The sequence below is a fragment of the Phodopus roborovskii genome, unplaced genomic scaffold (assembly GCF_943737965.1).
Source record: "Phodopus roborovskii unplaced genomic scaffold, PHOROB, whole genome shotgun sequence".
NCBI classification, from domain to species: Eukaryota; Metazoa; Chordata; class Mammalia; order Rodentia; family Cricetidae; genus Phodopus; species Phodopus roborovskii.
Window position 1 is genome coordinate 6320294 of NW_026126599.1, and position 13554 is coordinate 6333847.

General features: G+C 43.5%; 1 protein-coding gene across 1 annotated transcript in view; it reads right to left on the reverse strand.

Annotated features, from left to right (window-relative positions):
* Positions 1–611: 611 nt before the first annotated feature.
* The window catches only part of Baiap2l1 (BAR/IMD domain containing adaptor protein 2 like 1), a 79515-nt gene continuing 66572 nt past the window's right edge, over positions 612–13554 (reverse strand). The window contains exons 8-14 of the mRNA XM_051205157.1: positions 12028–12195; positions 10919–11066; positions 8851–9058; positions 8275–8352; positions 7100–7292; positions 1429–1466; positions 612–909 (exon numbers count right to left, since the gene is read on the reverse strand). Coding sequence (XP_051061114.1) covers positions 834–909; positions 1429–1466; positions 7100–7292; positions 8275–8352; positions 8851–9058; positions 10919–11066; positions 12028–12195 — 909 coding nt within the window. The 3' untranslated portion in view covers positions 612–833. The remainder of the gene's footprint in view (positions 910–1428; positions 1467–7099; positions 7293–8274; positions 8353–8850; positions 9059–10918; positions 11067–12027; positions 12196–13554) is intronic.

Sequence of the window (13554 nt, forward strand, 5' to 3'; positions counted from 1 at the left end):
ACTGCTATTGGTTTTTTCAGCCAGAGCTCTGAGTGTGGGACAGTGTTAAGCTGCACTGGTGCTCTGCCTACCAGTCACCAGCCTTCAGAAGTACCATACATGGGTCAGTCCCTGATTTAGAAATGGAGAAACGTGAACCACAGGAGGTGTCACCAAGCTTTAGAGATACACAGACCCTGCTGGTAACTTTGTAACACTGAACTCAGTAGCTCCTGGATATTTTGCAAGTGCCGTGAGCCAGGCAAAGTATCTCAGCACTCTGCAGCAATGTCTGTTGAGGTCAGATTTCTCCATCTTTGCGAACTCCACATTTGTTTAATCAAAAGGTTAAAATTGGGTCATTGAAAAAATATTTAATATAGTTTCATAATTTATATTGCCTACTGGAACGCATGCTTTGATGCAAACTTACATATTTTCTTTAGATGAGCATCATAATGCTACTTATGAGCACACGCTTTATAAAATAAAAACTCTGGTCTTTTTGCATTCAGCTACAGAAAGCCAGGCACAAAAGCATAGATAAGACTATCCCTTATTCTGGCTATTTCCTTAAAAATTAAAAGAACTTGAACCCAATTTAATGCTTTTTGAATAGAAAAGGAAGAAAATATTTCAAATGATTGATGTATTCACTAAGCTACTCATTTACCTTGAAAGACAAAAATGTGTAAACTCAGCTGTGTTACACTGAGAAAATAAATTGATTTGCTCAAGTAGGGTTCATTGAAATCAGGCACCCTCTGAAATTTTAACAGTGCCTGCACTCGTCCAGCAACATCGTCTTGCAGGTAAGAACTCAGGTAGAGGGACTAGCAGGGTCCTTCCCACGTTCATCGAATGATTGGTGCTGATCGGTCATTTGTCACCGTTGGCCGGAGTTTCACAGTAGCAAAGGGGTTTTCTCCACTATAGGGGAGGAAAAGAAAAAGTAGAAATGCTGCTCTAGGACAGGAATTAATGTTGTATATGTATTGGGGGTGTATGCATGCAAGTATGTGCTTGTCCACATGTACAGGCAAAATGCCACTCCCCACACATTTTGAGACTGGAATTCAGTGATTCTATCTTCCTCTATGGTGCTTGCAGTTACAGGTGCATACTGTGATGGCCTGCTTTTTTTGTGGGTATCTTCCCACTGCATCCAAATCCTGGACTGCTGTTCTGAACACATGGGTGTCTGGCAGTTTACTATGCTGAGCCAGGGAGCAGGTCACACAAGAGGCTGCTTTAGTCTGATGGAAGGAGCCCTGTGGGACAGGCCACCCTGCCATGGGTTTGAGCTGAACTATACTGCTCTCTCCTTCTACACCCTACTCCTGGACTGTCCAAAGCTGGTGATGATAGGGCCCCTGGAGGGTACTACTGGCTACTTCCTTAGCAGAGCAGGCACCATTACACTGACTTTGTGCACTGGGGTATACATACCTGAGAAATGGTGGCTTTGCGGTCCCATTTGCATTACTCTGGAAAAGACAAAGATTGTGGAAGGCTTGAAATCGGGACATTTTTTTTATAAGACCCACAGGTAAACACATGCAAAGTTAAGCTGAAAGCCACTAGTGGGGCTGGAGATCGTTCAATGATGATGCTGTTCTTGTAGAGCACCTGAGGTCAGTTTCCAGCCCTTACATAAGCTTACACATCTTATAACTCTAGCTCCAGGGATCTGACTAATAGAACCTGCATTCATGTGCTCTCACACACAGAAATAAGTTTTTTTTTTTTTTTTTTTTTTTTTTTTTTTTGTGAGACAGGGTTTCTCTGTATTGCTTTAGAGCCTGTCCCCTGGAACTAACTCTGTAGACCGGGCTGGCCTCCAACTCACAGAGATCTATTTGCCTGCCTCTGCCTCCTGAGTACTGGAAAAATCTTTAAAGCTATTTATGCTTAAAATCATCTGATGTCACATTGTGACTGCTTTATGTCTAATTTTTTTCAATAAGCCAAGAATGTTTTATTAGACCTTTGAGTGTGAGAAGGTGGACTAAAAAGGTCCCCTCAAGTGTGGCAGCAGTGTTCATGCAGCACGGAACATCCTGAATGCTCACAGAAACTCAGATCTTACCAAATTAAACCAAGCAACAAAGCCATGGCATGGAAGGAAAGCAGGTATGTTTCAGACCCAAACTTAGTGATGGTATAGTGATGGTGGTCTTTGTCTGTGCCCTGTGTCCCTCCCCCTGTGCCTTTGTTTTTGGAGTGGAATCCTCAACGATGACATGAAAGTAATAGTAATTTTGTTTGGGAGACTGATGCTAACTGCTAGCCAGCCATATGGTGACCCAGAGAAGCTTGGTGGAACACTTACCCTAGCTTGTAGGTCTAGGTTCAATCCCAGGGAAGCAGAGAGACAACAAAGGGTGGGAGCTTTTAAATTGAGGATCTTTCCAAATCCTGAAGGTGTGTGGCTCTGAACCTCACAGCAGATAGCAGATCACAGGTACCACCTTCCTCCAAGACACCCCTAGGCTGTTGGTTGAGAACTGTTGTGTCCTGCACCTCTTCTCCAGAATCTCAAAATCTGTCCTGTTCCTCCAAGAGAGCACTGGTAGAGGGCACCCAGTAGAGGGCAGTGGAGTATTGTCTTAAGCATCAGGGCTGTTTCAAGTGTCTTGAAAGCCTCTCAGGCTTCCCATCAGTTTTGGGCACATGTAGATTCAAAACAAACAACTCACTTTCTAGTGTGAATTCTGAAGCTGAAGGCCTGGACCAGGACTCCTACAGTGTAGCATCTCTTGAATACTGCACGGAAATACCATCTCAGCCAGAGGCAGGCTGCCGGCACATGGGCTGTGACCTCAGTCCCTGGGCTCCCCAGGGGTCAGCAGTCATCTAGTGCAGAAGTCAGTGTATACTCATCACAAGCACAAAGCGACTGCTTAGCTTGGCACATCTTAATCAGGCTGAAAGTGTTGTAAAAGTGATTTCTTCCTGCAGGGCGCTCAGCTTCCTTAGTGGGCCTCTGGACAAGTCACTTCTGATGTAACTTCTTATGATAGGGATGATTAAGAGCCAATTTATGATTTCTTTTTAAAGAACATCAGGAGGTCTGGCCTGCTGATTGCCTGCTCAAATTGCTGGTATGATTGGACTGCCTGGAGCAGCAAGCCAGGCAACAGCCCAGTCTGGAAGGAGCCTCCTGGCGCCCAGAAGTCAGATCAGAAGAGTAGCTTTAAAGCCCCTGGCTGCCTCACTTTCCCATTGGGAACCACTTGTTTTCCCCTGGAAAACCTGTGTGGCCTCCAAGAGCTCTCCACCTGACAGCTGCTGTTACCCCTCCTAAACCACCAGTTCTTAAGGGGCTGGGAAGCCTCAGCACATTAAGTCAAAGAACAAGCATGGCAAACCCTTGGAAGTGTGTCCATGTGTCTACTCACCAACGGACTCTACACAGGCCTCTCTCATAGCCCCAAGTAGAAAGGCCCAAAAGCAGAATAGCACTTGATTTTCATCCATTTTGTCCCTGTGAGACCTCAGTGCCAGGATTTAGGGACTGACCTTGGAGGAGGAACAGTAACGGGGGAGGGGGACACACAGGGGAGCTGATGTTTCTTGATCTGTTACTAATTCAACAATCACTTCAAGAAAATTCTTTTTAAGGCCAGATGTGGCATCCAACGCCAGTATGCTCAGCTCTTGGAAAGCTAAGACAGCAAGGAGTTCAAGGCCAGCCTGGGGCACATAGTGAGACCATATCTTAATTCCCTTGCAATCCCCAAAAAAGATCTAGGGATATATTTCAGTTGGTAGAGTATTTGTCTAGCATGTTGTAGGCCCTGGGTTCTATTGCCAGAACTGTATAAACTGGATATGGTGGCACCAAGTTGTAATCTCAGAACTGGGGAGGTGGAGGCAAGAGGATCAGAAATTAAAGGTCATTCTTTGTTATTCATGTGTTCATGCACATGAGTATGCCACTCTTTAATCAAGTTACCTGAAAACCAAGTGAAGGCAAGTCCTTGACCTAAGGTGATCTGGTGTGACTGCTTTCAATGGTGTGTAAGTGACACATTCAGTAGAAAACTATGGTGCATTTGGAATGTAGTCTTCCTGGGCTGGGGATGCACGATACAGTCCTTTGGGCTGAGCATAGACACTGTAGTGTGCTGCCTCACTAAGCTAGGATGTGCATAGGTTAGTTAGGTGATGAGGTATGACATACTACCATAGCAAAAGTCCAGGAACATCTGCACAGGGCATTTTCAGGGAGCTTCACCCAAACCAAAATTGGCCATTGCACTTGCTGCTTAGTTACCCTCTTTGAAGCAGCACTATTATTTTGCTGATGGCAGGGGCCATTTGCATCCCCTATCTGTGCTCCTAGGACTCCTGATTTGAGTTGGTAGCAATGACATGTGGCCCGTCTAATGGAAGGACAGTGTCTCTAGTTTGCATAGGATCTTGAAATATTACTTCTGGAGGCGTCTGTTCTTTCTGTGAATGGTAAAAACACAATACAAACCCATCATCTAGCCTTACCCTATAACTGTGAAGCCCTTTGCATTTATGTAGTGGTCACTGTCTATCTTCTTTGTTTTAAGGTAAGAACATCTTTGGTGGAATTGGGGATAGAGCCCCTTAAGCTCTAGGAAGGAGACTCAAGTATTTCTGTCTTTGGATTTTGAAAGCCAATTACCTTTTTAATTTATTTTATTTTCATTTTTTTTTTTTTTTGAGATAGGGTCTCATGTAGCCCAGGCTGGCCATGACCTTGAACTCTTAATCCTCTGTCTCAACCTCCTGAATGCTGGGAATACAGGTATGTACCACCATGCTGGGTTTATGTGGTGCTGGGGATGGAACTCACAGCTTTATTTAGGCTAAGCAAGAACTCTTAACAACTGAGCTACATCCCCATTATTTTCTAGTGACTAGCTGGTATTTTCCATTACCCTCTGATCAGAAAGGCAATCCTGCATCATATCACATCCTTGGTAAACAGCAGAGAAGGCAGTGGAATGTGCCTTATCAGTCAGAGCTTCCAGCTCCCCTCCCCGTTATAAACACTGTTAGAGACATATGTTTCTCAATTCACTGCAGACCTAGGAAGTGGCTGTCGTTCCTCTGTGTTCCCCATTTTCCTCCATTTCCCATGGTCCTATAACCCATTTCACCTTTCTATCCAGCCAGGCCAGCTCACAGCAGGGTCCAGGAGCAGTGGCTCAATTGGTTGTGGCAGGAGAAATGCTATGATTCCTCTATGTGTGGGTGTCAGGTTGGGACAGGAGGTAAAATATCTGTCATCCATCCATGTATCTATGTTTATTTAAATCTGTATCAAAAATGATTGGATGTTAATCATATCCTAGAAACAGAAGCATTATTAAGCTTTTCCTATAATATTTTCTAGCTTTCAGAAAACCAAGCCAAATCCATCCTTTATATTTATTTGAATGGTGCTGAGAGATCAAATCCCAGGGTTTCCCACATTCTAGTCCATTGCTCTCCCATTGAACTATAGCCCATTGAACTATATCCCTATCCCCTAGATAATTGCTTTGTGTGTGTCTGTGTGGTTCTGCTACCCAAGTCTACCAAAAAGCTATATCTTTAGCCCAAAGTGTATCTTAGATAAGGAAGTAGTTACTAGGCATTTTAGATTTTATAAAGGGACTGGGACAAAACTTAGACTTTGATCTTTAACAGAAACCTGTAGCCATGGCTGCTCTGTGGACTTCAAAGGCTCAGGAACATTGTACAAGGGGGGGGGGGGCCACACTCCTAATTTCTTTTCCTTTGGATGTGTGGTGTTTTTGTGATAGTCTTACTACTAGTCCAGACTGGCCTGAAACTTAGTTATCCTGCTCCAGCCTCCTGAATGCTAGGATTACAGGCACATGCTACCACACTAATTCAGACTCCTTGATATTGACAGTAGCCTATGATTTAGCCAAATAAGACGTTTAAAAATAAAGGGAGGTCTTATTTAAACTATAAGATACTGATGATAAGTTATTATTACTGATTATATTTTATTTGTATGTGTCTTGAGAATATTTTGACTCAGGTTATCTGTAGATAGGGTCTCACTATGTAACTCTGGCTGACCTAGAACTCCCTCTGTAGATCATGCTTCCCTCATGCCTCTGCCTCCCAAGTGGGATTAAAGGCATGTGCCACCACACCCTCCAATTTTTTTAAAAAAAAAGTCCTTTTTTTGGGGGGGGGGGTGAGGTTGAGGCAGTATTTGTATTTTAAAACTGGACTTGTCAATTTGTCCATTCCATAAAGGAAGGAGGATTAGTCCGTCAGCTTACTCGATCCATGTGACAAGAGTATTGAGAACAAAAACATGTTTTGGGGGAATGAATGCTGCTCTTCTAAGAGGACCGAAATTTGGTTTTCAGCATCATCAGGCAACTCAGAACTGTAACTCCAGCTCCAGGGGACCAAATGCCTTCTTCCAGCCTTATGAACATCACAGAGGTGTGGGGACATGGGTGAGTACATACACATAAATAAGGTTTAATGTTGTAAAATGGCAAGGATGTAGCTCTCAGTGGAGTGGCTGGAGGTCTAGGCCCAGCTCCCCACTCAGAATAGTTCTTTTCTTCCGTCTTGGGATGCTGAACTTTAAACAAATTTAAACTATCACATTCATCAAGGGTGCCACCCTGTCCGTTATTAGTACCGCCCCTATTTTCACTCTCAGCATGTTTTCAACCTGTCTTGGTTTATTGTCTGTTTCCAATCATGAGGAGCAGGGGTCTCATTTGTTGTTGAGAGCCCACAGTGTGCCAGGTGCTCTGTAGACACTCCACTTGGAGTTGTCAAGGGCAAAGAAGCCCTCCATTTTTCTTCTTAGGAGTTGTTTAGGATTAAAGACAATGTTTGCACAGTGGCTGGCACAAAGTCCCTATTTTTAAAGCTTAGTCTCCTTCCCTTTTTAGAAAATAACAGGAAAGGCACAGAATGCTAAGAGTCCCAGTAAGACCTAACAAATGAACAGTATCACTTGTCTTGCATAAGATAAAGTAAAAAGGCAAGAAAGAAGACTTAGAGTTGGGGAGTTAAGGATAGCATGTGTCTGTGAAGAAGAGAGCCCAATGCCCTCAGCCGTGAACAGAGAGCGCTAGGGCCTCTAGTCAGTACTCACCGGAGATGTGGGTGTGGCATCTGGTTTGGACACTGGGGCTTTGAAGGTAGAAGTAGAAGCAGTCTTGGGAGCATCTGCCCTCTTGTCTGAGGTGGCTCCCATGGACAGGCACTCCAGGTAGTCAGGAGGTGGGATGACAACATTGCTCTTCTCAGTCAGGTCCACAGTACTGATGCTTCTGATTGGTGCAGAGCTAAAAGCCAAAGGTTAGAGAGCCAAATCAGATAAAGTCATGCCACTTGCACCCCTGTGCCCCAAACATCCCATGGCCAAGGCTAGGGTATCGGACAGTCACAGCCTTGATGTGTCAGGGCTGGAGAGAAGGCTCAGCAGTTAAGAGCAATGGCTGCTCTTCCAGAGGACCTGGGTTTGATTCCCAGCACCCACACGGTGAATCACAACCCTCTGTAACTGCAGTTCCAGGGAAACAATGCTTTCTTCTAGCCTCTGAAGGTACTATGCACGCATGTGGTACACAGACATATGAAATCAACACATCCATTCACATGGGAAAAAAGGCAAAGGAAGAGGGGACTGCAACACTGCACTACATACAAAGTAGTGACTATGCATGTGTCTCTCCAGCTCTAAGATAGCTGTTTTTTACTGTCATAGCCTAGACTGAAGATTGGGGACTATCAGCATGGTGACAAGGGAGGCCCACTGGTGTAGTTGCAAGTATAAAGGTAAATGAAATATAGCTGGTTAGTTGATGAGTTTGAGCCCTGGAACCCACATGATGGAAGGAAAGAACTGACTCCTGCAGCTTGTCTTCTGACTTCTACATATGTGCTGTGGCCACTGCTCCTCCCTGCTTCCTCCCCCACAAAAAAATTAATAAGTAAAATGTAAAAATAAATAAATAAATAAAAGAAATAGTTCATGGAACACAGATAATGGAGGACTGCTTATGTGGTAAACAGAAAAGGGACCCAAAGAGGAGAGACATGGAGGAAAGGAGTAGGCATAGATAGCACTAGGTCAAGAACTCTAGGTGAGAATCATTTCACAAGAGAGCTGCACAGGGTTAGGGGCTGCTGATGGGAAACAGCTAATGTGCACTGTGGACATAGCTCTGCATCTGGGGGGACAGGGACCACTGAGCAGCTGGTGGGCTGGGCTGTGCCTTGTCACAGCAGATAGCCAGGGAAGCACATGGACCACAGGAACCCTACCTTGGTGTAGGCACAGACACTGCTTCCTTCATATTTTCTTCCAGCAACTTTGTATATGATGATGGGAACCAACCCCTCCTAAAGATGAAGATTAAAAAAAAAAAAAAAAAAAAAAAAAGACTCATCTGTGATACCTGAGGCTCATAAGTAGTACTCATATTTGGGGACATCCTGATGACATCTTGGGTAGGTTAGTCACTCACAAATGGGCTGAATGAAATGGAGGCTTTTACAGGTGTTTCTTACACACACTAATAACTTGATGATCTCTGGAATCCACATGATGGAAGGAAAGAACAGATTCCTGGAAGTTGTCATTCTACCTCCATATTGTATATATACATACAAAATATAAAAACTATGCCTTTTGTTAGTAGTGACATAATATGATCTGATAATCTATTCTTGCACCAAGTTCCCCTATACATACACAAAATAGCTTGTGATGTAATAATAGCAGCTGCCCTAACTATGAAGAAGAATAAAGGGTTCCTACACCCACAGACAGCTTGCAGTTTACAGGAAGCCAGCAGCTCTTTGAGGTGAGGGCCATTTGAACCTGGTTTGCCAACTCACGCTTTGGTAGTTTCATGCTCTCCATAGAGCCAGCCATCCTTCTCTTCTGGGATGAGCAGTGTGATGATGTCCCCCTGGGCAAAGCTAAGTAAGGTCTTGTTGCTGCCAGCAGTGTGAGGGAAGATGGTCTTCACTTTTTGCTTTTTCATCATGTTCAGTCCAGTTGCAACAGAAACTGATCTTTGTAAGCTGGGATCTTCTGAAGTGTCTGTTGAAGTGAATGTGGGGACATGGGAATGATGATAATTCAAAGGATGCCTGGCAGGCAAGTTCTAGTGAGTAACCCCAGAAAATCATTTGTTCTGTATGTACCCACATGATCCTTTTATGGAAACAAATTCTGGACTATTTCCAAGCCTTTCACATTGCCCACAAGGAACAGGTATGCTTTAGCCTAGAGGCCTTCACAGAAGGCAGATGAGCCCTGCAGCCAAGAGCATTTGTAAGATGAGAAGTCCAGAACAGCATGCCAGCTTCACCTGCACCATGGCAGCCAGGCCAGGCCTTCACTGGTGAAGTGCCCACACTTGACCGCTTTCAGTTTGGAACACAGAGGCAGCTGTGGCAGCAGCTTAGACCCACTCACTGCCTTTCTCTTGTGCTACAAGAAAAAGCGGTGAGTTGGAAATGCTGGCGTTCTTTCTGGTTCTCTCCTGAGCATGTCCATGTGAGTTGCAGAGTTCCCTGGGTTGAGAAGTTGTGAAGAATCTCAGTGCTTTATTGATGGACAAGGGAACTGAGCCCCAAAGAGTTAAGACTGGTCCAGATCACAACTGGCAAAAGGCAGTGATAGCCACTAGGGGCAGCTGACACCTACACTTGGGCACTATGCTACTATAGTCTCTCAACTTAAACATAGGCTGATGTGTGCCACTCCCCAAAATGGGAAACTGGGTTTTTAAGATACCTGCTTTATTACTGCATCTTTGTAACAATTACAAGTTTTGCTATTCCTTAACATGTCTCTAATTACCTCAGCACTAAATGTGGCAGGGATTTTCACTTGGCTTTTACATAAAAGAACCAGAGTTATTTGAATGGATTACATACTTTAACTTTCTTCAAAAGCAAATAACTAAAAGCTATTATTTTCCCTTGCTGAGCAATCCTAGCTGTATTTATAGAAATCTCTTGTCTCAGTCTCTCATCTCCCCCTACAGCTGAATACTCCAATCTGTGGGTTCGCTACAGGGCATAACTTAACTGCTGTCAGATTTGTAGTGAGGGAGCTATCAGATATGGAACATTGTGTGAAACTAAGTTATTATAGTCTATCCTGTTTATTTTTAAATACAATACCCCTTAGGCTGGAGAGATGGCTTGGTGGTTAAGAACAAATACTTGCACAGAATCTGGATTAAGTCCCTAGCAACCATGGCAAGCAGTTCAAAACTGCACCTAATTCCAGTTCTAAGGGATCCTAGACCCTCTCTCTCATCTGGCCTCCATAAGCACTGTACTCATATGCATATACCCACACACAGGCACACATGATTTAAAAAGTACTTCTCAACAGTATATTTACTCTGTAAATCAACCAGTAGATAGAATGAGTGCTATAGAAACATGTCAAATGTCTTATGGTCTACACTAGACCTTATTTAGTCCATCTCCCTCACTGTTCCCCTCCCCACCAAATACTGGGAGTGGAACCAAGGGCTTTACATGTGTTAAGTCAGATGTCCTACTATGGAGCTCTACTTAGCTCCAGACTTATTTCTTTGAGGTGTAAGTTATTCAGAGCCAGGGCTGTCTGTATCCATTATACCTGTGTACATTTATCAAAAATCTTTATTTGGCAAATTATTTTTAAAATGTAAAAAGGGAGCTAGAGAGATGGCTTAGAGGTTAAGAGTACTTCCTGTTTGGGCAGAGGACCTGGACTTAGTTCTCAGCATCAGTACAGAATGACTCTCAACCACCTGCAGCTCCATCTCCAGGGGACCTAAACAGCCTCTTAGCACACATGTGGCATACACTCATATCATACACATAAATAAAAATATTTAAAAAATACATAGAACAATTTAATATGTTTCCATAAAAGAAGTCAAATGGAATCTCTTACCTGCTGAGTTGTTTATCTTTTCTAAACTCTGTGCAGCTGTTGCTGGATTATTGAACATGTCAATCAAAGGGCTGGTATAGGCTTTGACTGGAGGAGCTGGGGGCATCTTTGGTGAGTATTTAGAAAGGGTATCATAATCTTTCCCAGTCTGTAGAAACAAATCTTTATTAGTCTAATATTAGACAATGCAGTGAGAGAATAATACAGGTTTCTAGGATTGCTCCCTGCCAGGGTTTCTCTGTATAACGGTTCTGTCTGTCATGAAACTCGCTCTGTAGAGCAGGCTGGCCTTGAACTCACAGAGATCCTCCTGCCTCTAGAGTGTTGGGATTAAAGGCATGTGCCACGACCACCCAGCCTAGGATTTTTATCATATGGCAGCAGAAACCCCATTTTCTTAGTTGTAAATTATTTCTAAAGTATTAAATGATTTTTTTTTTAAATTATTTAGAGAAAGAGTCTTACTATGTAGTCCTGGCTAGCCTGAACTCTTGTGTAAACCAGGCTGTAAGCAAACTCACAGAGAGCTACCTGTCTCTGCCTCCAAAGTGCTGGAATTATAGGTGTGAACCACATCTAGATAGGCTCTCTTTCTCTAAGTGCTACTTGGCTATAGGAACCTACATTTGAAACAATTTTTTGAAAGAATTCTGAATGTGTTATATTAACTTGTTAATTTATGGCAAATTTTGTATCATAAATGCCCTTACCCAGATTCCCAAACATGACCTGCATTATTTTGAAGAAATTCTCAGAGATAACATCATTTCTTTTCTTCTTTTTTTGGATAAATGATCCTCCAGCTTCAGTCTTCCAGGTGCTGAATGGCACCAGGGTTTTTAAGTCTGCTCTCTCAGACATCTATACTGACTTCACTGGTAATAAACTTAAAATGTTGGAATACAGTAGTAATAATATTGCTAAAACATGATAGTGACAAGCAGAGTATAAGACATCTGCACAGTCAATTGTAGTTCTAAAGGTGAGGAAATAGTGTAGGAATAGGAAAGGGGGGTGATGGCATCTATCACCAAAGTCAATCCTGGTCCTCTAAGTCAATGTGAACTAATTCATACTAGTAAACATACAAAAAGGGGACGGATTCCTACCATCTTGCTTCTCTCGATCATGGGTGAAGGTTGTGGCGTTCCAGATACTGGTGTGGAGATGGGCGTTTTTATCTCTTCTATCATGTTCATGACTTTCTCTGGTACTTTTGTGGCATCACAACAGGTTTCCTGCCACCGGGGCAGCTTGGAATTAAGTAATTCTGCAGACTATATAAATCAAGAACAAACAAAATTAAAGACCAAGGTGTACTGTTTGAAGAGTTGATAAAAGCTGCCCCCAACATCACTTCTACTGATATAGTAAGGCTTGCCATCAGGAGTGGGGGTTCGGAGTCTAATTCAGCAAACAATTTAAGCAACTATATGTGTCTTGACTGCTGGGAAGACAGGCTCAGGACCTAATGGGAAGTTACCTGCTTTCTCAGCAGGAATGCAGAACTTCCAGTTAACACAGGACCATAAATGATTAAAAATCCTTCGGGGGATGGGAGTAGCTCAGAGGCAGAATACATGCTTAGTATGCATGAGGTGTATCTGTGCTCATGTACATCTCAAAAACAAAACAATAAAGCCACTCAAAAGCTAAAAGGGAGGAGCTGAGCAACCAATATGAGAGTCTTTCATTTTTCAGCTTGTCCTGGAAAGGACAATCATCTCCCTACCAGTCTTTCTAAAATCAACACCTCTGTTGTAAGAGCAGGAGTGAAAGTGTTAGGCAAGTCCACCCGTGGACTATAGGTGGAGGGATGGGGGTGGGAAGGAGCAGGCAGGGATGTGTATGAGCTTAGGGATGCTTCTGTCACAGTAGTTGGGTGGCAGCACAAAGACAGACATGGACAGAGCTAAGACACTGCAACTCTGGAGGTGAAGCTGAGGGGCCATTCCTGCTCTTATGAGCCTAGCTCTGCTCCTGCAGCAGGACTCTTAGAGGGTCCCAATACCTTTCAATGAATGTCCTTTACCAGGCAGCACTCTGGTTGGAAAATGTCCCTGAAGCTATTTGTATGGCAGCCATACTTTTTTCAAATTCATACCAGCCACTTCTGACCCTGACAAGCTGGAGAGCAGCATAATGAAGACCACTCACATTGGTTAGGGGAAGGACTAGGATTTTGTAACTGTAACAAGAGGGTCACAAAGAAGTTTTCAAATAGCCGAAGAAACTTCTGGTCTATGCCATTCTATATAATACTACTAGGACCCAAGGTTAAGTCTAAGAAAGACCTTATCAGTAACTAGAGCTTTCTGCAAACAGCCCATGTTACCCCCTGACATAGTGGGGCATTGCCGTAGGAAGGAAACTTAAGGTTGCTTCCATCCCTCTGCAGCTGTGACCCTGTCATTCTGCCACAGCAGGAGGCCCTCATCATGGAAGCATGCTACTCAGCTAAAGCTACTCAGCATTTCTCTTACCCATGTAAATGCACCATGGGCATCTACAGATGCATCTACACTAGGGCAGACAGAGCCAGAGACAGCACTTTCTTATTATAACCATTTAGATCAAAGTATTTGGATTAGGAAGCTGCATAGCCTTCAAGTTACAAACCCTTTCCAGAATATGTG